The sequence below is a fragment of the Myotis yumanensis genome, unplaced genomic scaffold (genome assembly GCF_028538775.1).
Source record: "Myotis yumanensis isolate MYYU_CA2020_CCGP unplaced genomic scaffold, mMyoYum1.0.hap1 SCAF_3, whole genome shotgun sequence".
Classification (NCBI taxonomy): Eukaryota; Metazoa; Chordata; class Mammalia; order Chiroptera; family Vespertilionidae; genus Myotis; species Myotis yumanensis.
This window is the reverse complement of record NW_027223754.1, coordinates 9,684,026-9,705,006: the sequence shown is the minus strand read 5'-3', so window position 1 is coordinate 9,705,006 and position 20,981 is coordinate 9,684,026. Positions and strand designations below refer to the sequence as shown.

At 43.5% G+C, this 20,981-nt stretch overlaps 1 protein-coding gene across 6 annotated transcripts in view; it reads left to right on the top strand.

The window, feature by feature from the left end:
* The window catches only part of FAT1 (FAT atypical cadherin 1), a 125,927-nt gene extending 114,938 nt beyond the window's left edge, over window positions 1-10,989 (top strand). For 2 of the 6 annotated variants that reach the window (XM_070408245.1, XM_070408243.1), the window contains 5 exons: window positions 882-1,522; window positions 3,437-3,574; window positions 6,080-6,139; window positions 8,515-8,550; window positions 9,553-10,989. In XM_070408245.1, coding sequence (XP_070264346.1) covers window positions 882-1,522; window positions 3,437-3,574; window positions 6,080-6,139; window positions 8,515-8,550; window positions 9,553-10,190 — 1,513 coding nt within the window. In that variant the 3' untranslated portion in view covers window positions 10,191-10,989. Of the gene's footprint in view, window positions 1-881; window positions 1,523-3,436; window positions 3,575-4,081; window positions 4,133-6,079; window positions 6,140-8,514; window positions 8,551-9,552 lie in introns of those variants that run through there. The other 4 variants (XM_070408246.1, XM_070408248.1, XM_070408244.1 and 1 more) reach the window with 3 other exon arrangements.
* Window positions 10,990-20,981: the final 9,992 nt, after the last annotated feature.

The window sequence follows — 20,981 nt, the reverse complement described above, 5'->3', positions numbered from 1 at the left end:
TCTCCTTAGACTTCTTATCAGTTCAGTTTTAGAAAATAACTCAACGGATGTTCTTCGTTAGTGCCCATTTAGATGAGCCTTGACCATCAGGCCTTAAGTGTGACCTGCGTGTAGGTATTCCCCCGTGGGTTTGCTCTAGTCGAGGTTGTAGTCTTGAATTTTGCTGCTGGTCACATCGTCTTAGTTCATATGTTAACTTTCCCAATTCTAACCCATTAATACTTAGTGTCACGGACAAATATGTCTCAGTAGTCAAAATCCTAATGCCAGATCAGTGTGGGGGTAGTAAGTAGAAGCATTTTATTAAAGGAGGAAGGGTTTGAGAAGCATCAGGGAAATATGCACAGGTGCAAATGTGAACCATTCTGTAAGGGTGAGAGAGCTGTGGGGTGTTCAACAGGGAGAAACACTTACAAATGGAAAATGGAGTTTTCTAGCTTTTCACGTGTGTCATGAAACTTTCATAATCCCCTATGGGAGGATTTTTCTTAGAAATTTAATCTAAGCCTATTAGAATGGTTTACAGCCTACCGTGTATCAAAATGCACATTATAGATGTCTGGATCAGAATAGAAACAAACAACCAGTGCGTTTGATTTAGTCACCTGTTGAGTCCTAGCAACGTGGCAGTTAAATATTGGCTTGACCTCGTGGCTTTCTCTCAAATGCACCAAGTATGACACAAATGATTAATTACTCCCCCGAAGGTTTCTGGTCATAGTTATCCTTGTGGGACAATGTGTTTTTGATCGTTATCTGTTTGATTTTATTTATGTTATTAAGAAGGGATCGGATTAGTCTTTGGTCTCTAAGAATCCTGGGCCTGCTGTAGTCTGACTCACACGGTGAAGGTCCCTCCTCATCCTTGGCTCTCTCGGCAGGTGTCAGAGTGACATTGACGAGTGTGCGGGGAGCCCGTGCCGGAACGGGGCGCTCTGCGAGAACACGCACGGCTCCTACCACTGCAACTGCAGCCGCGAGTTCCGCGGGAGGCACTGCGAGGACGCGGCTCCCAACCAGTACGTGTCCACCCCCTGGAACATCGGGCTGGCCGAAGGCATAGGCATCCTCGTCTTCGTCATCGGCATTTTCTTCCTGGTGCTGGTGTTTGTCCTCTGCCGCAAGATGGTCCGTGGCAAGAAGAAGAAGAAGAAGCACCAGCCGGAACCTGAAGACAAACACGTGGGACCGACCACGGCGTTCATGCCAAGGCCGTATTTCGATGCAAAACTAAATAAAAACATTTACTCAGACACACCCCCCCAGGTGCCCGTCCGCCCCATCTCCTACACGCCAAGCATTCCCAGCGACTCCAGGAACAATCTGGACCGAAATTCCTTCGAAGGCTCTGCCATCCCGGAGCACCCCGAATTCAGCACCTTTAACCCTGAGTCTGTGCACGGACACCGGAAGGCAGTGGCCGTCTGCAGTGTCGCCCCAAACCTGCCGCCCCCGCCCCCGTCCAACTCTCCTTCGGACAGCGACTCCATCCAGAAGCCCAGCTGGGACTTCGACTATGACGGTAGGAACCGCTCTCCCCTCTCAGGGAGATGTCGCCGAGATGAACCGTGAGATTGCCAGTCCCTCCAGAGCCTCAGTGCTTTGAGCCCAAATGTGGAGTCCTTGTCAGTGCAGACAGGCTCCGTAGACCTTGGAAAGATTTGACCATCTTTTCCGGGTGCCTTGGGGCCTGGCTGAGCATTGTGGCTGTGACAGTATTTTAATCCAGGAATGGAATCTGGTCATGTTCCAGTTAGTCTGGAAAGATGTCATTTCTGTAATTGATATGGGTCCTCGACCATAATTTGGGGGGGGCTTATATGATTAAAAAAACCAGGAGGGTATTTGTATGGTAGGATTTTTTTAAACAGGACCAGAAAAAGTGATAATCCAGGGTGGGCAAAAGTAGGTATACAGTTTGTAAGGAAAAAGAGTTGCAGGTTATGATTACTACAATAGCTTTATTAACTCAAAAGAGTGTCATTCACAACTGTAAACCTGCTTTTGCTCATCATACATGGCCTAACATGTATGATGCTTTCATAATAGCTCTATGGCCCTGGCCTGTGTGGCTCAGTTGGTTGGAGTGTCATCCTGTACTTGGTGTCAAACTCAAAGGCTAACATGGGCCAAATAAACAAGGTTTCAGTTTATGTGGGCGGCAAAAAAACAAAAGCTTCAATTTTCATAGAAACGTACGTATTTTGATAGAGACATGCTAAATACAGAGCGCTGAAATAAATGAGTCATCGTTAACATAAAATAATAGGACACTTTAATAACAATTAATATTTTTCTTGAACATTAACTTGCCAGACACTGAATAACTGCACAAATTAATAAGTGTAACGCAAATTAACCTATTTTTCTTGTTCTCTGAAAGCGAAATATTTACCGTTGCACACACCAAACAAGTCAGTCCAAGACTAATGACATGGCAATCAGCTGCTAAAATATTCGCCGCTAGTATTAGTGGAGAGAAATGGTGTGCTTGCACGTAAGGCGAGTAAGGGAAATGAATGCAACACGATTATAGTAATCAGTCATTAGCAAAGGTTGTAGTTCGTTATTAATGATTATGTTAAAGGATATTGTAAAAATTAAGTTATGAAATTTTTATTAAAATGCCCCAACCGGTTTGGCTCAGTGGATAGAGCGTCAGCCTGCAGACTCAAGGGTCCCAGGTTCGATTCCGGTCAAGGGCATGTACCTTGGTTGCGGGCACATCCCCAGTAGGGAGTGTGCAGGAGGCAGCTGATCGATGTTTCTCTCTCATCGATGTTTCTAACACTCTATCCCTCTCCCTTCCTCTCTGTAAAAAATCAATAAAATATATTATAATGTTTCTTACATGTCATTATATTGGCTGGGTCCCGTAAATATTCGTTGTGGGCCGCGAGTTTGACATGCTTGCTGTACAACAAGATTCCCAGCCAGGACATATCCCCATATTTTGGATTCAGTCCCTGGTTAGGGCATATATAGGAGGCATCTGATTGATGTTTCTGACATTGATGTTTCTTTCTCTCTCCCTCTCTCTCTCTCTCTCTCTTTTTTTCTCTCTCTCTCTCTCTCTCTCTCCTCCCCCCCATTTCTCTCTCTCTCAAATCAATAAAAACGTATCTCTAGGTGAGGATTAAAAAAATGTAAAAAGTTGTATGTACCATTTTAAAACAATTTTAGTTCCCCAGGTTGTCTAATGATATCCATGGGCAGGTTCATTTCTATTCTGTGCATCTGCAAGGAGTGCTATAGGTTTTTTTGTGGGGTTTTCTGTGTTTTTTTGTTTGTTTTTCAAATGTTTATTTCAAGTGTTCTTTGACTGAATAAACCTCAGACGGTCTTGGTAATGCTTGCTCTGTGTCAGGCTACAGCCGAGACCAAAACACAGGCCGAGCCCTCATGGAGCCTCCTGTCTGTCGTTTCTTCCTTGTAGCTAAAGTGGTGGATCTTGACCCCTGCCTCTCCAAGAAACCTCTGGAGGAAAAGCCGTCCCTCCCGTACAGTGCCCGGGAGAGCCTGTCCGAAGTGCAGTCCCTCAGCTCCTTCCAGTCGGAGTCCTGTGATGACAACGGTGAGTGAGCAGAACTGTGAGCCGCTGGGCTCCCTTGCTTATTCCTCGCGCTGATCACGTGGTGTGATGTCTCTCGCGGATGCACCCAGTGCCCTTGTTAGGTCTCAGAGTGTCTCCACGTTTCACCGTGGGCCACTGTTCACGCCCAGTACATACTTGCATGAGCATCTGCTGGGGAAGATATTAAAAATGTTGGTAGCGGTTTGGTGTTTGAACTGTGGCAACTTTCCAATAATAGGGCAGAAAATAGAATTAATGGAAAGATAATGTTTACCTTGGTGGCCAACCTTGTATTGGCTTTTTTCCCAAAACGGAAAATGTTAGAAGTTCTGTGGGTTTTTTCAAAACCCTAAGAGCAACTTTCTTGAGCATCACTCCCTCCCTCCTTCACCCCTCCCCTCTCCCATGCCCCTAAGAGGAGACTGGGCGGTCTGCAGTGTGACCTTCAGTAGCACCTTCGGCATTACAAGGTTTTATTTGTTTCTTCCTCACTCCCTGCGGCCCCAGCTCCCATGTGGATCAGAGCGCACTGACAGAGCACAGTGTAAGAGATTGCTAGTAAGTTTGCTTACCTTTCTAATGAAGACAGTTTGGCAGCGGGTTCTGTGATGCCAGTCACGTGTATCTGGTTTCCGTGGGGTAAATTGCATGGATAACCAGCTTTGCCGTAATAACACACATACCAGTAGAGAAAATTGTCAGTGTTCACTAAACACAATAGAGTGAGTTTTTAGTGGAAATTTTCAAATCCCAGAATTAGTAAAGTTTACTGGAATTTTTTTTTGGGGGGGGGGGCATAAAAATGTAATGTGTTTAAACACTTTAAATATTTTATTGGTGGAAAGAAGTAACCCACTAATAATTACTTGTTTCTAAATCTGGGGTAATAGATTGCAGACTTTTCCAAACTAAAGATGACCTTAAGTATGTTCCATTCTTTTCTGACTTCAAGCATGCTATATATGATATGAAAGTGTACCTGTGTTTATTATTGTGATGCAGTATATGAGCATAGCTTTGCTGATTATGCCAACCACAACAAATTAGAATTATTTTTTCATTACACTTAATTCTAAAATGTTACAGTTGTCAGTTTATGTAATAATTTATATTTTGCTCCCTAAATGCTTTTTATAAATACATTTCAGAATTTTTTTTTCTAATTATTTTTCTTAAAACATTCTTTTTAAAAAAACTCCTAAATACTTTAAATAAATTATGGTCAAATTAGTTATAAAAATTAATTACCAGATAATGCAATGTGAGGGGGAAAAAAGTAATATGTCCAGGAGTTTATATTTTAATCTTCATCATCATTTAGATCATTATCAATTGTGAAGTTAAGTCTGTATTAAGAGTCTGTACTTAAATTACAGTTTTAGTATTTTAAGGCTATTGTAACAGATTACCGTAAACATAGTGGCTGAAAACAAGATAAATGTTTCTTACAGTTCTGAGGTTTGGAAGTCTAACATTAGTCTCCGTAGGCTAAACCAGCGGTCGCCAACCCGTGGTCCGCGAGGTCCGAAAGGTTGGCGACCGCTGCGCTAAACGGTGTCAGCAGGGCTGTTTTCATTTATAGTTTCTAGAGGCTGCCTGCCTGGCTTTCTCCCTGCGTCTCTCGTCTCGATGGCCATTCTTCTGTGGCCACTGCCCCCTCCAAGCACAGCTGGGAAAGGCTCTCCCCTTTAAGGACCCTTGTGATTACATTGGGCTCACCCAGATAATTCAGGGAAATCTCCCCACCTCCAGCTCTTGAACATGATCGAATCAGCAAAGTCTCTCTCGCCGGGGATGGCAACAGTTAGGGTTCCCAGGGTCAGGGTGTGGACATCTCTGAGAGCATCCTTCTCCCTATCATGCTCACTCCCTCATCTTTGCGTAAACACTTTAAAACAATTGGATACACAGATGACAAGGAATTTACACAGGAAACAGCCAGGCAGGCCGTCTGCATTTTTCTGCTGGGAGTACACAGACCAGAGACAAAGCACCCCCGTCCCCTTTTTGGTATTTGTATTGCATATTTTACCTTATTATGTAGCTCTTTAAATTTCTTTTTCCTGGAACAATGTGTGAGTTCATTACATGGACTCAGAAAATTGTCTAAATTGTCTTAGCAAGTATTTCACTCTTTGAATGTGAAGTCTTTTGCCCGGGTGATGTTAAAATAAGGACTGTTTTATCATGATTAGATCCATAATTGTAATTGTGAAAAAATTGACAGCTCCATTATTTTCCTAAATTACAATATGACATGGTTATTACTCTATTTCTCTGATTAACAATAACAAATACATAGCTCGATTAGAAAAATCTCTGAGATACAGAACTAACAGGAAGAGTGCAGGAGTCATGCATCACATTAACATTGTGTTAAAGTGTTCGCTTCACATTTTTAAATTTCGAGGTTAGAAATTACGTAAAGAAATCCTGTTTAATGCCCTGTATTCTCACGAGCTGAAGATTTCCCTAACTTTTCCTCCCTCTCTCCCTTTTTACAAGCTTCCATAGTGACTGTAATACACCTTGTCAGCACCGCGGCTGGCACGGTGAAGAACGAAGGTACAGTCGTCATGCGTGTGCCTGTGTTACAGTGACTGTCGCTAGTGCAGTGTGCTTTGGCCTCTCACAGGGTTAGAAGTAGCCGTTTGTGGTTCTGAGGGGGCTGCGGACTTTTATTTTGTGCAGGTGTACATATTCACAACCCAGATCCATGGCAGAAATATGTTCATGTTGTGCGTTTACATTTCCTTTTGTCACTCATAGTGAACTTCCACAACATCAGAAGTAACTCAGGGGATCCTGACAACATTGCCTTTATACGGCAAGAAGTTTAGAAGTAATTCTATCTAAATAGGTTTTTAATATAAAAAAGTTATATTCATATGAATAAGAATAACACACCGTGTTTACAGTTTCCTATAGCTGGCTCTTCACTTCCAGATTTTCCCCATATATGAGCCAGGGAAATGGTTGAACATGGCAGAAGGTCGATTTCCATATATCTGTCCAAAATTTTCATAAGAAAGGGCACTGACCACCTCCCTGAAAATTACTGTAAGTTAAATTAGCCCTTTCTTAGTGTACTGAAGATTGAGTAATCATGCAAACTGCACTCTAGTTTTTAGTTTTTAGATGATAAATTGGATCTCCTGGAGGGCTTGTTAAAAGCCAGCTGAATGGCTGGGTCCCAGCACCAGAGTTTCTGATTGAATGGGTCTATGTTGGCCCTGAGAATTTGCGTTTCTAACAAGTTCCCCGTTAATTCTGATGTTACTGGTCTGGGGGTCATACTTTGAGAACCAGGGGCATAGACCACCCAGAGCACACAAAGCTTAGAGACCTGAACTGCTGGGACACGTATGATGTCAGGATTGAGGGAGAGGAAGGATGGTGGTGTGCCGCATTTGATGGGGGGGTGGGGGGGGGGGGGGGTTGAGGCGAGAGGTCTCAGTGTTGCCCGTCCCAGTTACTGATGAGGCGGACTCTTATTTTCCTGAGAAGGACCGTGCTTTCGTTTGGTGAACCAGCAAGTAATCTGTATTTTGCCCTAGTGAATTTTAGTTTTAACATGATAGGATTCTAATATTTTTAATATTGATAGCGTTTAAAGAAACAGAATGGAAACAGTTATTTCACTGCAACCTCCTTTGTTAAATAATTTGAGGGGGGGCATATTGATTTTAAAATTGAAAACTAGCTTACATTTTAAGAATTATCTAGTGCCCATTTATTAACAAAGGCTGTCAATCCTCTTTTTAAAAAGCAATGATTGCATTTTTACTAGACTTTTGAAAATATTCTATAGATGCATGTTAACTAAATAGTGGCTTATTCATTTTTTAGAGCCACCAGTTTTCTTCAGTTCTTGATTTAAATTCCTGGAAGAGAACCATCAATCAAATCTTATTTGTTCCAAATTACTTTATTACATGGGTTTTTAAGAACATTGTGGAAGGCATAGAAAGCATTTAGAAAATCACTAAGGTAACCACACCTCTCCCATGATTACGACTTTCGCAATAACAAGACTCAAGATGCTAGCTGCCAGTGAGAGCTTGACCTGCCTTATCTTACTTAATCCTCGTAATAACTCCAAGGGATTTCCACCCTCGTTTCAAAGACGAGAGCCTGAAGCTTAGCCGGGTCAGCACCAGCCCTGGGTCTGGGATTTATAGCTGCCTTCTCTCACGCCTGCTGGGGTTCTGGGTATAATGAGTGTGCAAAGAGTGAGCGTAATTACAATGTGGGTGCCGTGAGCAGTAAGTGTAGCTAATGGTCCTCCAGGGAAAGGTGAACAACGTAAATATTAAATCATACTCGAAGGGGAGGTGGGGTGGAGAGATTTACTTTTAATTACTTATAAGTATCTAAGTTCCTTCTTGAATATCTCTGACCTTAATAAACATTTGAAGGCTATACTGTTTTTATTAAGTATGTCTTATGTAGCTTTAGATGTATTTGGGTTATCACCTAAGTAACCTGATGCTACCTGGTATTAGACAAAGCGATTTCATAATGTTTCTCAGTAACATGAAGCTGTAATTTCCATTTGATTTTTAAATCAATTGACATTTTATTACAGCCTGTATACTTTATTTTAATTATTCCTAACAAAATCCTGTGCTTTCAGGTTTAGGTTGCCGAAACAAGGAAAAGAAAGTAAAATAGTATTTGAGCTTTCCGGCAGAGTCGCTAGGTCATCATCATCGGTCATCTTTTTTTGCTCCATTCTCGTGTCCCGTTATATTTGTGCTACATAAATGTCTCAGCCATTTGGAATTTTCATAGCTAATGGCTCACAGGCAGGGTACGTGGCTGACTGGGCCGTTATGAACAGTTTGCATTGTATCATGTACTTGTCTTGATTGCCTTTTCAGCCGTCTTTCTGTTTTAATTATAAATGTTTTCTTTTCTCTCTACTCTGCCACCAAAAGAGTCTTTGGCTGCTCCTGACCTGGGCAAATCAAGAGGTGACTTATGCATGCCAGTTGTTGATTGATATGCACTAAAAATTGGCAAAGATCGGGCCCCAGCGCTGACTTGCTTCCCTCGTTCGCTCGGTGGATGCGCAGTAACCAAGTCCCTCCTTATTTGCGCCCTGCATTCTAAATGCCATCCGCTCGCCTTTCCCTCTCTGCCATAGGATTTCACAATTCTAAGGGAGAAAAAAAAAACTTTCCGCACATTGGGAGGGGTTTTTTTTTTTTTTTAATTATTATACTTTTATATTCTCTAAAGTGATCTGTAGACTTTTAACAAATAACAAATTGATGTGGTCTATCAAAAATGTGTTGTTTCAGCGTTTGCATTTTGCTTGATTTGGAAGCATGCTTTGATACACACCTGTATTCATATACTTTATTGTGTTTTTTAGGGCTAATGAAAAATAGTATAACTTTTTTATATGAAACTTACTACATTATCATTATTATGTAGGACATTTTTAAGATGTTAGCATGTTAAAGATGACTTTTACTATTTTAAAGAGTTGCATTAAAGAGTATTTTTCAATGACAAGTAGTGCAGATCAGGTGACGTTGGTTACTTGACATGGAGACCTCTTTGAAAGGACACAACTTCCTCCCTGTGTCCTGAGCTGAGCCAACCCCCCTCTTCACATGGAGCGGAGGGTTGGGCATCGCAGACGGGCAGCTGAAGGACAGGGGTCCTTGGGGGAAGGTGCATGCCTTAGATGCTAGCACACGGCTTCTGTGCAAACTCTGGTTCCTGGAGCGGAAGGCACTTGCCTAAAATGAAGCCCACATTTTAGGAAGTGAGCCTGGTTCTGAGAGGCTCTCAGAACTGGGCTGGGGTTGGGGGATGTCTTCAGAGCGAAGCCGGGGGTCCCCAGAGGATGCGCCTGCGCGTGTGCAAGGCGTGGCGCCTCTGCCGCTGGACGCTCTGAGCACTCTCCCCGCGGCCCAGTCTCGGGGGAAAGCACGCTGACACCTGCCGTTTTGTCTCCTGCCCAGGCTACCACTGGGACACATCGGACTGGATGCCCCCCGTCCCGCTGCCGGACATCCAGGAGTTCCCCAATTACGAGGTGATCGACGAGCAGACGCCCCTGTACGCGGCAGATCCCAATTCCATCGACACAGACTATTACCCCGGAGGCTACGACATCGAGAGCGATTTCCCGCCCCCGCCCGAGGACTTCCCCGCGCCCGACGAGCTGCCCCCGCTGCCGCCCGAGTTCGGTGACCAGTTCGAGTCCATACACCCTCCTCGGGACATGCCCGCCACGGGCAGCGCGGGCGCTTCCTCCCGAAACCGGCAGCGGTTCCACTTGAACCAGTACCTGCCCCATTTCTATCCCGTCGACCTGTCGGAACCTCAGAAAGCCGGCGCCGGCGAGAGCCTCCCGTGCCGGGAGCCCTACGCCCCGTACCCGCCCGGGTACCCCCAGAACTGCGACGCCCCCACCGCCGAGCACGTGCCCCTGGCCGTGTACGCCTCCACGGCCTCCTGCTCCGACGTGTCCGCGTGCTGCGAAGTGGAGTCCGAGGTCCTGATGAGTGACTATGAGAGCGGCGACGACGGCCACTTCGAAGAGGTGACGATCCCTCCGCTCGATGCGCAGCAGCAGCAGCAGCACACGCAGGTCTGACACCCCGACTCCCCCCGAAGTGCCTGGACTTGAGGGAACCCCGAGGTTCTATGAATGGCCCGCAGTGTTCTCGGCTGCACCGCACCCGCCTCCCCGCGTTCGCCGTTTCCAGTGTCCTCACCTACTGTAAGCGAGCAGGTGTCGCCGGCTGTGCCGCGTCCCAGCGGTTGCTTTGTATTTGCGTTTTGTCTGTGTTAACGATAATGGAACGGAAACCTGTCCTGCCATCTTGTTAGCATGATTCATGTATTTATATAGATTTGATTATTTTAAATTTCCTGTCTTCCCTACTCCCCCCCCCCTTTTTTTTGTAAATGTTATGTACAGATTTAATTTTTCATAGTTTTAACTCGATTTTTTTTTTTCCAAGACATTTTGTGGGGTTGGTTTGTGTTGTTTTTACCGGATTTGGGTGGTGTTAGTGTCATTGCCTAGCACCCTGATCGTTTCCGATAACCAGGGTTTCACGCTATGTCCTTTTTCACGGAAGTTTGACATTTCATTCATACATTTCAGTGTAGTCATGCATTTCTAGGTGTACATAGGATGAGGAAAAGGTCTGATCCATGCCATGTCTTAAATGGGTTGCTGTATTTTAGAATTATCAAACATTTTTCATTATTGGAAAGTGTAAGGGGACCTTCTGCATACCTGTTTAGAACCAAAACCATCATGACACAGTTTTTATAGTGTCTGTATATTTGTGATGCAACGGTCTTGTAAAGGTTTTTACTGAAAACTACCATTAGCCAGTCTTTCTTACTGACAATAAATTATTAATAAAATATTTTAGCTTTACTGCCTGTTTTTCTTTCACATTTATACACCTGGTCAGGATTTAGTTAATGAGTTGAGAAGGATGGATGGATGGGTGGATGAATGGAAGAATGGATGTAGAAATAGCTTTGTGTGACTTAAAAGTGAAGTCTCCAGTTGCCAAAACCAGGCGATATTTACAAATGTAACCACTAGGTGGCAGTAGATGGCTATGTGATACTGCTCAGAATTCTGGGTATAAAGGTAAACAGCACTCTTATAAATATTTTCTAACTAAAACCTTAAGAAAGTTTTCCTTTACATATTTTTATCTTATTACTATTTATTGGCCATAATTTAAATGCTTTTATGGTTTTCACCTATGACTTACATAAAAAGCAAAGTCTTTATGAAGCATTTTATCTTTCTGTGGTCAAAGAACTCATTCTACTTTTCTGTGATTTATTGTGAAATCCAGAAGCTATTTTCCATGAGTATTTATACTGACAGATCCATCCATCCATCTGGCAAATATTTTTTCAGTGTCTATTACGTGCCAACCACTGTGACATGAATTAGAAAGAAACAAGTACTCTGAGAACTTTGGAAAGATATTCTTTCCCTTTTTGTAAATGTTTACTTTATTTGATCAAATTACATATATTTTATCAAATTACAAACATAAACTATATATATGTAGTTTAAACATCAAAGAGAGATAGATATGTCTAACAAAAAACCCAGCAAATTTGTGCACTCTAATCACAGCTCTTTAAGCTGTTTTCTCATTTTTTCTTTTTACATTTTTAAGTGTACATATTGTTTATTTCTTGAGTCCCAAATTTAGGAATTGTCAGTTGACTTAGCATGATGTTAGAAAAACCTAGGAAAACCTACATTACTCTTGTTATCCTCCTATTAGTTATAGCATCATTTTTGGATTCATTTTTATATAGTGTTTTCAATGTTTTGATGATGTAAATATTCCTGCTGAGCTAAGTAGTATATGATGTTTATTTCCATTTTCTTAGCAATTTTTTCTTGAACAGTTGCCTTAATCTTTCTCCTACTTATGTTGTAAAAATGTGGGACCATTTCATTAATTTATTCAAATACTATTTTTAGGTCACCTACCATGTACTATTTATTCTACATGAGCAGACAGAAAATTCCCTACCTTGGATTTTGCATGGCTGGGGTGGGTAGCAGAAGGAGATGGCCTATAAGTAAAATATGTAGCGGTGTATGGAGTGATGACTACTAAAGAGAAAAACTGGTACTTGGGAAGGAATGTGTGTGACGGGCGTGGGGGCGGGGTTGGGAGATTAAAATTTTGAGAAGGCAAAAGGGCTCAATGGCAAGCTGGCATTTGGATAAAATCCTTAAGTTGATAAGGGAGAATGCCATGTGACTGGGAAATGAGCACCCCTAGCAGAGAAATGGTATAAAGGCCCCGAGGTTGGAAAGTAGGAGAAAAGATGGGAGACAAGTGTGGCCTCGCGTGGATTTGTAAAATGCCTCTAAATACCTGGTTAAGCTATTAGAAATCCTCTGCAGATATCTATAGACCTCTTTGAAGAGACTCCATTTTTCCAGGGGAGGGACCTTCCTTTTCTGGTTTGTGAAATGTTGCCTTATTTTCAAGTTGGACGGGTCAGAACACTCAGTCCCCCAGCTCTCAGTTCCGTGAACTTTTGTGCTCCCTCCTCTTCCCTAGGCCCTAGTTCTGTCTACTCAGGTCCGAGCTGAGAATCTGGGGTCGAACTTGTGTCCTGAAGCAGGCAGATGCCTGGCACTCACCCCAATGGCCCCCCTTTATAGTGTCTCCCCTGTAGGCTCCCAGGTCTGTGGCCTCCTCTGCAGATGCTACAGTGTGAAGCCCCGAGTGATCTGCTGTTAGAGTGAACAGCAATCTCCTCCTTGCATTGAAATGAAGCTGTGGAACCTTTCCCCCCTTTCCCTGTTCTGGATTTTCAAGAGGAGAAATTGGGCAGAAATACGATACCCCTTTTAATGCAAGTTCTAGAGCAGTGGTTTTCAACCTTCCTAATGCTGCAACTCTTTCATACAGTTCCTCATGTTGTGGTGACCCCCAACCATAAAATTATTTTCGTTGCTACTTTATAACTGTAATTTTGCTACTGTTATGAATCGTCATGTAAATATCTGATATGCAGGATGTATTTTCATTGTTACAACTTGAACATAATTAAAGCATAGTGATTAATCACAAAAACAATATGTAATTATATATGTGTTTTCCGATGGTCTTAGGCGACCCCTGTGAAAGGGTCATTCAACCCCCAAAGGGGTCACAGCCCACAGGTTGAGAACCGCTGTTCTAGAGGAAGCTGTAGGAAATCAGTGCTTTGGGTGGCCAACATGACCTGCCATAGAGGTGTTGCCTATGGTTACTTACTGGTAATTGAAACAGATCAGTGGCCAGGTGATCAGCAGGTGTTGGGAGAGGCTCTGCATACGTGAGTTCTTTTCCTTGTAACGGCAGAGGATAGGGACCATCGTCCCGGGAAGGAGGAAGGTGGGCCCTGAACATGCACCAGGCGCCGGCACCCAGAGCCTCCTATTTTAGCAGAGCTTTCAAGAGCTGGAGTTGAGTAACCTGAAGACGGTAACAACATGATCCAGATAATACAGAGCTGCTTACGAAACTCAGTGGCAAATTAAGACAAGAACATACTGAACGCTCCTCTCATGTAACAATTTGTGTGCGTGAAACAAGGGGCTCTGGCTGTACTCATTCATCTAACCACCGTTCATCGAACTTTTACCACGTGTCAGGCACGGCCACTCCAACTCTCCCTGACCTCTCTCTCGGTTTCCTCTAAGAATCCTGGGACCCTTCTCTTCTTAAGTAGAATAGTTCAAACACTTTTCTTTAATGGTTTAAAACATCTAGACATAAGCATTGTAAGATATTTGAAAGGTGCTTATTGAACTTAGTGATTAATAACCAGGGTTAATAATCAGGGGAAAACACCTGCTTCCGTCCACGCTGCCTGTTGGCATTTCTGCTTCCAGAGGTGACGCGGTTTACTTCTGCTCACATCTCAGATAACAGTGGATGCAGTTGGTCTCTTCATTTTGTCATTTACCTGCATAAGAAGAAAGTCATTTGACATGTTTATATATTTTAACTTTTTTTAAAATTCTTTATTAGTTAAGGTATTACAAATGTGTCCTCATCCCCCCCATTAAGCCCCCATCCTCCCCCGCCCCCACTCATGCTCTCATCCCCCTGTTGTCCATGTCCATTGGTTTAACTTTTAAAAATCATAAAAGACATCTGTACTGTATTCCCAAACCTGTAACTTACAGGCATATAGAGTAGAAACTAACTGATCACTTCAGGCACATTTTCTTAGGATTTCTGGAATATAATCAAGCTTTTTAAAAATTGCCACTTGATAAAATCACATTCTTTTTGTTTTAATAAATTTTTTGGAAAAGTGCAGGAACATAATCCTCTCACCCAGAAACAAATGCGTTGTCTTTTTGTGTGTATAATCTGATTTTTGTTTCTGAGGGAACTACCTCACTTGGGTTTACAAACTTGGTGTCTTGCACACAATTTGTACCCTGCTTTTCCCCACTTCACAGTATCAGTGATCCATTTTAGGATCATACAGAAAATGCCTTTTTAAAGAGCTGCATAATAGTTCACAGTATGGATTTATAACCTATTTATCTGTGTTGCTACTTTTAAGATGATTTCAGTTTCTCACAGCAATCCCAACATTAACACTTTCATATATTCATTTTTGCTCCTCTTTAGGACAAATTTCTACATGTCTGCCTTATTTGTTTTCAAGTATTGCATATAATCGAACAAAACGCTAGAACTATGACAATATCAAAGGTGGAACCTTGGTGTGCTCACCGGTCCTTCACATTGATTGGCATATTGCTCTGCTGTGATATTCCTGCGACAACATCTCCCCCTGCCTTTTCCACGTCACGGCATGTGTAGAAGGTGATAATATTTTCATGGCCACGTGCTCTAACCCAGAGGTTCCAGCTGTGTATTGTGATGCCCCAGGCTCCTCCCAAGGAGGGTTGGGGGGTGGGGGTGCTGGTCAGCACGTCCGTGCAGGGCAGCTCTGGTAGAGAGGTCTCTGAAAATTCTGCTGTCTTTTCTCTTCCTGTGAAATTTATCCTACGAAAAATAAGGTCTAGACAGGAACCGGGTCATCTTTGTAAAATTACTTTTCATTTCCATTTTCAGTGACTTCATATACGTGTATCATTGAGGTAGGCATCTCTCAGACCTGGGAAACTATCCCGCCCCGCGTCCCAGTGTCTCCCCTGTACCACCGCCCCCCCCCCCCCCCCCCCCGAATCTGGCCAGTAACTCTGTGAAAGTCGATGTGGGCTGCTTTCTCTCTTTTGCAGACTGGCATTCCGTGTCGCTTCTGATTGCACTTCATCAAAGGCATTAGGTTCCATTTCAATTAGTGCACCAGCTGAGCAAGAGGGCTGCTTGTCAGAATTTAATTTCCTCGCCAGCAGTTTATGCCTCTATTGCAAACAGAATGAGCCACTTGAAAAGAATGACAAGTATTTTTTTCCCTCCAAGAAACCCTCTGCTGTGTGAGCACTTAGGTAATTAATGCACTTGTCACTGTGCTGTTAGAAAGTGTGGCCATAGGAGAGGCTGCACTGTCAAATTATGCTCGACGTGGAGGAGGAAGAAAATGGGTTACACATTCGAGTGAAAATGTCATTGGGCCAGATACATCTTGTAAAGAGCTCATCGTGCGGGGTCTACAGGGAGGCGGTGATAGATGTGAGTGCAGTGATTTTAGATCAGAGCCATTAACCAGTCACCTCAAGGGGTAAAATGAAATTCTCAAGATGTCCGATGACTGTTGCTTCAATTCACTTTAATGGTTATGGCTACCACCTAATGGTTTTAGGATAAGGAACAATTACAGGAAAATACAGGAAAAGGAACAATCTATCCAGAGGGCGTGTCAACCCCCTCACGCCTGTCCCAAAGACTTGGAGGCACAGTTCCACTTCTTGGCCAAATTTGCAAAGTTAGCTTTCAGACGTCAGTGGCTGGTAGAGGCTGCGTGCGGCTTTCGAGTCATAGACCTGAGTTCAAAATTGTTCTCTGCCCCTCCTTAACTCTAGGATGTTTAACTACTTAACTTCTCCTGCTTAGCTGAGTTTCCTCAGCTGAAAAGCAAGTGGACGAGAACCCCCAAAGAAGTCGTGTGGAGTCAATACTAACAACCTTAGTGAGAGTGGTTCCTACTGAGAGCTCATTATATACTTGGCGTCCATCCAGCGACCCTGGCTATTGTCCCCATTTTCCAGATCAGGAAACCGAGGCTCAGAGAGGATAACTCTCTGAAGGTCACACCACCGGTCAGTGTTGCAACTGAAATTCAAAATCCTGGCTCTGGCCTCAAAGCTCCTTCCCACAAACCAAAACAGCAGTTTTGGCACAAAGTAGATGTTCAATAAATGCTTTGCTGTTGTTACTGTTTTCTTCCAACCCATCCCCATCTTCAAATACAAAATTTAATAGACTGTTTTTTAGAAAACATACCCAAAGAAAAGTTTAGCCCCTGCAAAACATGCTACAGTTCACAGGCGTTTGATAAACTATTAATCTAGGTCATTTAACAAATTGACTCTAATTCAGCAGGGTCATTTGAATTCTTGTTTTGTACCAACTTAGTGCATGCAACACGGCAGACTTTATATGATGCGGGTGCAGTGAAGTCTGAAGGTGGTACTGTTGCTGCTCATTTATCCAAACCTGATTTCTGAGAATCTGCTATTGTCAGTGAAAGTCAGAAGCACTATGTTTGCCGCCCAGTGAAGGGTGAACAAGATCAAGTCCCTGCCAGTTAGGAGGAATGAAAGTGGCCAGGGTCAAGCTCACAGCTCATGCCCTCTCATCCTCGTGCCCTCTCCCCATCCCCCCGGCCCCCTGCTTCATTTAACAGAATGGAAATAATCTCTCCATGTCATCTTGGCTGCGCGTACTGGCGCTCCTGGGGCTCGGGTGCCCCTCCTACCATTCATTCATTCACCCCATCCCATTTATTTTGCAGGCTGCATTAACAAACACTTGTTTAGTCTTGACCCTTTGCTGCACCTTGTGCACATAAAAGTGAATGAAACTTGGCCTTTGAGGAAAACATGCGTCCGTGTGGTCCAAGATTTGTGCGTAATGAAGCAATACATTTAATAAAAACAGGACTGTCATGTTTAGTGTTTTATTCTCCCAGCCCCCAACATGCTCTAGTGCAGTGGTCGGCAAACTGCGGCTCGGCAAACCGTGGCTCACGAGCCACGTGCGGCTCTTTGGCCCCTTGAGTGTGGCTCTTCCACAGGATACTGGCTCTTCCACAAAATACCAACTTCTGCGCATGGGCCACAAAGTCTCAATCGCACTGTACGTGCGCGCCCGCACGTGATGGAGTCCCAGGCATATCTCTCTTGCCTTGGGCAGTAGGAAAATTCTAACAGCTGTGGGGTTGTTTGCTTGTATGTTTGTTTGCATGCCGCTTGATCATCCTTTTATGAGCATCACAGGCAATATTCGCATTTATTTCTTTGATTGTAACATCTCTCTAGATGACAGAAAAGAAGAGGTGTTTTAATGTGCTCAGCTTTTGTGTTTGGGGATTTTTTGTAGGGGTGGCAAGTGCATTGAGAAGGAAATGAAAGAGGCAATTTCTCACACATTCCTCTCTGCATGGACAAAGGATGCCCCTTGTCCTCTGTGCCGACCTTCTTCCTTTCCCTGCACAGGTGACAATGGCCTTCCCTTCCTTGGGAAATGGGCCACACCCATTGTTTTCTTTATCCAAATCCTTATGTATCCTGATAATCGGGGGGAATGTTTCCTGCATTTTTTTCAGGTTTATGCAGCCTCTTCCTTCATCCTTGTTGCTAGAAAGTGTATTGTAATACACACTCTGGAACCTGATGTTGAATTTACTGGCATTTTCCCTATGTTCTCAGGTTGCCTTCTATAGACCCTCAGGATATGGAGGTGGCGTACGGTGCTTCAGGCAGTAGCCATCCCCATGGGTCAGCAGGTGAAGATTCTCTGAGTCAGAAGGAGGGTCTCAGGTCTTCCTAGCCCTGTGGTCGACAAACTGCAGCTCGCAAGCCACATGCAGCTCTTTGGCCCCTTGAGTGTGGCTCTTCCTAAGCCTTAGGAGTACCCTAATTAAGTTCATAACAATGTACCTACCTATATAGTTTAAGTTTAAAAAATTTGGCTCTCAAAAGAAATTTCAATCGTTGTACTGTTGATATTTGGCTCTGTTGACTATGAGTTTGCTGACCACTGTCCTAGCCAAACCCACCCCTCACCTGCCAATCCCGACCCAGATGGTTTGTTTTTATACAAGCACCTACCTTCCCTAATCCCACTGATGACCAGCAGATTCATGGGTACATCTGTTTTATGACTGCCTCCACAGTGCGCATAGTAGGTAAATTACTGAATTGCTTTTGTACTGTATCTTCATGCATATCAACAAGAAACTTTAATATTCCTAATCTTCCTTAAGTATTTTCTTCTGTACACAATATCTTACTTGGATTAATGTGGAATAAAACATTGTGAATGACATGAAGGAATCGTAAAAGATTTTTTTATGGTATACTGTAATTAGCTCTTGAGATTAAGATACATGTATATTTAGTAAAGTCTATGTGATCTAAATAAAATTTTAATTCTTGAATTGCATTGTTTTACATCTTACAGAGTTATACAATGTTCTTACAGTATGCAAACAAATAAAATCCTCGCGTATTAACTAATAACGCAACACAAATATTCTTAGAGTGAAAAACAAGTTTCCTCCTTCTTGCTATTGACAGGAGAAATAAATATTTAAAAAGTCTCATCCCTTTGACAGATGCATTAAAAATCCATTAGTCTGACAAATAGCATCTTTTCCTGATAAGTTACAAGTTCCCAAATATGATAAAAGACATAAATCATAGAAATTTTGTCCTCTTAAAGCCGCCAGACAGTGGGTTCCCTCATTCTCTCATTTTATGCAACAAATAATTGTTGGTGTCCACTGCATCCTAGACACGGGGCTGCTTCACAAGCCGGGGGTGAGGTTCCAGCAAGAAAACAGAGAGGTGCAGTGTGGCACGTGGTTGGTGTCAGGATAATGGACACGGTGAACTGGGGGAGCGCAGGGGAGGGGAACATAACCCTAACTTGGGGGATGAGCTCACGGCAAGATCTGAGCGACTCCAGAGAAGCAGATGGGAAGTGGTGTTGCATGCAGCAGGAACATATGGGAAAACTGGGAGGAAGAGGGTGAATGTGATGTGTGAGGAACCAGAGGAAGTTCACAAGGTTGGCTAGTGGAGCAGGTGCTTTTGAGGGAAAGGATGCTTAGGAAGGTCAAGGCTGGAAGGCCACGTTGTGAAAGGTCTTGGGAAATGTGTGGAACTTGATTCAAAGGAGCAGTGGGCCTCCATGGAAGGGTTGTCTGGAGGGATGGATATATCTGTTTATATGATTTTAACCCAATGGAATTTTATAATTAAATTGAGGGTGAAATCATTGACTTTGAATATATTGAAGGTGTGTAAGATGGGAGCCAGGGGGGTTAATTAGGAAGCTGTGATAGTAATTCCCGTAAAAGACAATGATAGACTCAACTGGGTTAGGGGCCGTGCAGATGGAGGGAAAGTAGATGATTAGAATCAACAGGATTTGGTCTATTTTGTGCAAGAGGCAGAGAAGGTTTCCAGACTTACCTCACACACTTGCTGTGTCCCCACAGGGTGGGTAGGGGTGAGGAACTCGGTGGGACCTCTTTGATAAGGGCAGTAATCCCATGCATGAGGGCTCCACCCTCATGACCTCATCACCTCCCAAAGCTCCCTTCCTCCCAGACCATCACATTGGAAATTAGGTTTCAATGTAAGAATTTTGGAGAGACACAAGCATTCTATCCATAACAAAGTCTGTTTAGTCAATGCTGTTATAGGCTGCATCAGTCTTACCTTTGCTTTATATTTGAGATACATCTTTCATCTTTTTTATTCTCAATGGTTCTGACCCTTATGTATTAGGTCAGACTCATGTAAATAGCATAAAGCTTCTTAATTTTTATTTAATCTGAATATCTTGGGAGCTTAGTCCGTTTACATTCTGATTTGACAGGTTTGTTCTTTTAGCACTTCTAGGTCGGCGTTCCCATGTCCTTTTGTCCTTCATCATTTCAGTGCTATTTAGTGTAATGGCCCCCAAACATGCTCTGTTCCCTCAACCCTGTGAAATGTTGCTTTACACTGCATATGGGCTTTGCAGACTGGAGGCAGGGAGGCGAGGCAGAAGTTAAAGTGAGAGATTTGAAGCATGAGTGGGACTTGACCCGCCATGGCTGGCTTTGCAGACGGGGAGAGGAGCGGGGTCAAGGCATGCAGCCCATGCCTAGAGCTGAGGTGGACCTTAGTCCTGCAGAACATGGAGCTGGATGGCGCCAATGGCTTGAACACGCTTGGAAGCGGATTCATCCCTAGAAGCTCTAGGAAGGAGCGCAGCCTCGCTGACCTCTGATTTTGTCCTTGTGAGGCTCCGAGAGGGCCAGCCACTCCCTGCCTGCACTTCTGGACTAACTAACTGTGTGATAATGAATGAGTGCTGTTAAGCCTCTAAATTAATTTAATTGAGGTAATCTGTTATGACAGCAGTAGGGCGCTAACGTGGTTTCTGGTGAGAAATCAGCTGTTGGATGGATTAATTGTCCCCCAGAATGTATGATACACCTTGTTTTTCTTTGAAGACGTTTTATCTTGGGCTTTCAGCGGCGGAGGATGTGGAGCTACAGGAACTTTCAGTCCCTGCCGGTGGGAACGCAAAACGGTGCAGCCAGTTTGGAAGACATGTTGGCGACTTCTTACCAAACTAAACAAACGTACATGTGCTCCAGCAATCATTCCTCTTGTTATTTACTCAAAGTGTGCTGAAGACGTATGTCCACACAACAACCTGCACATGGATGTTTACAGACGCTT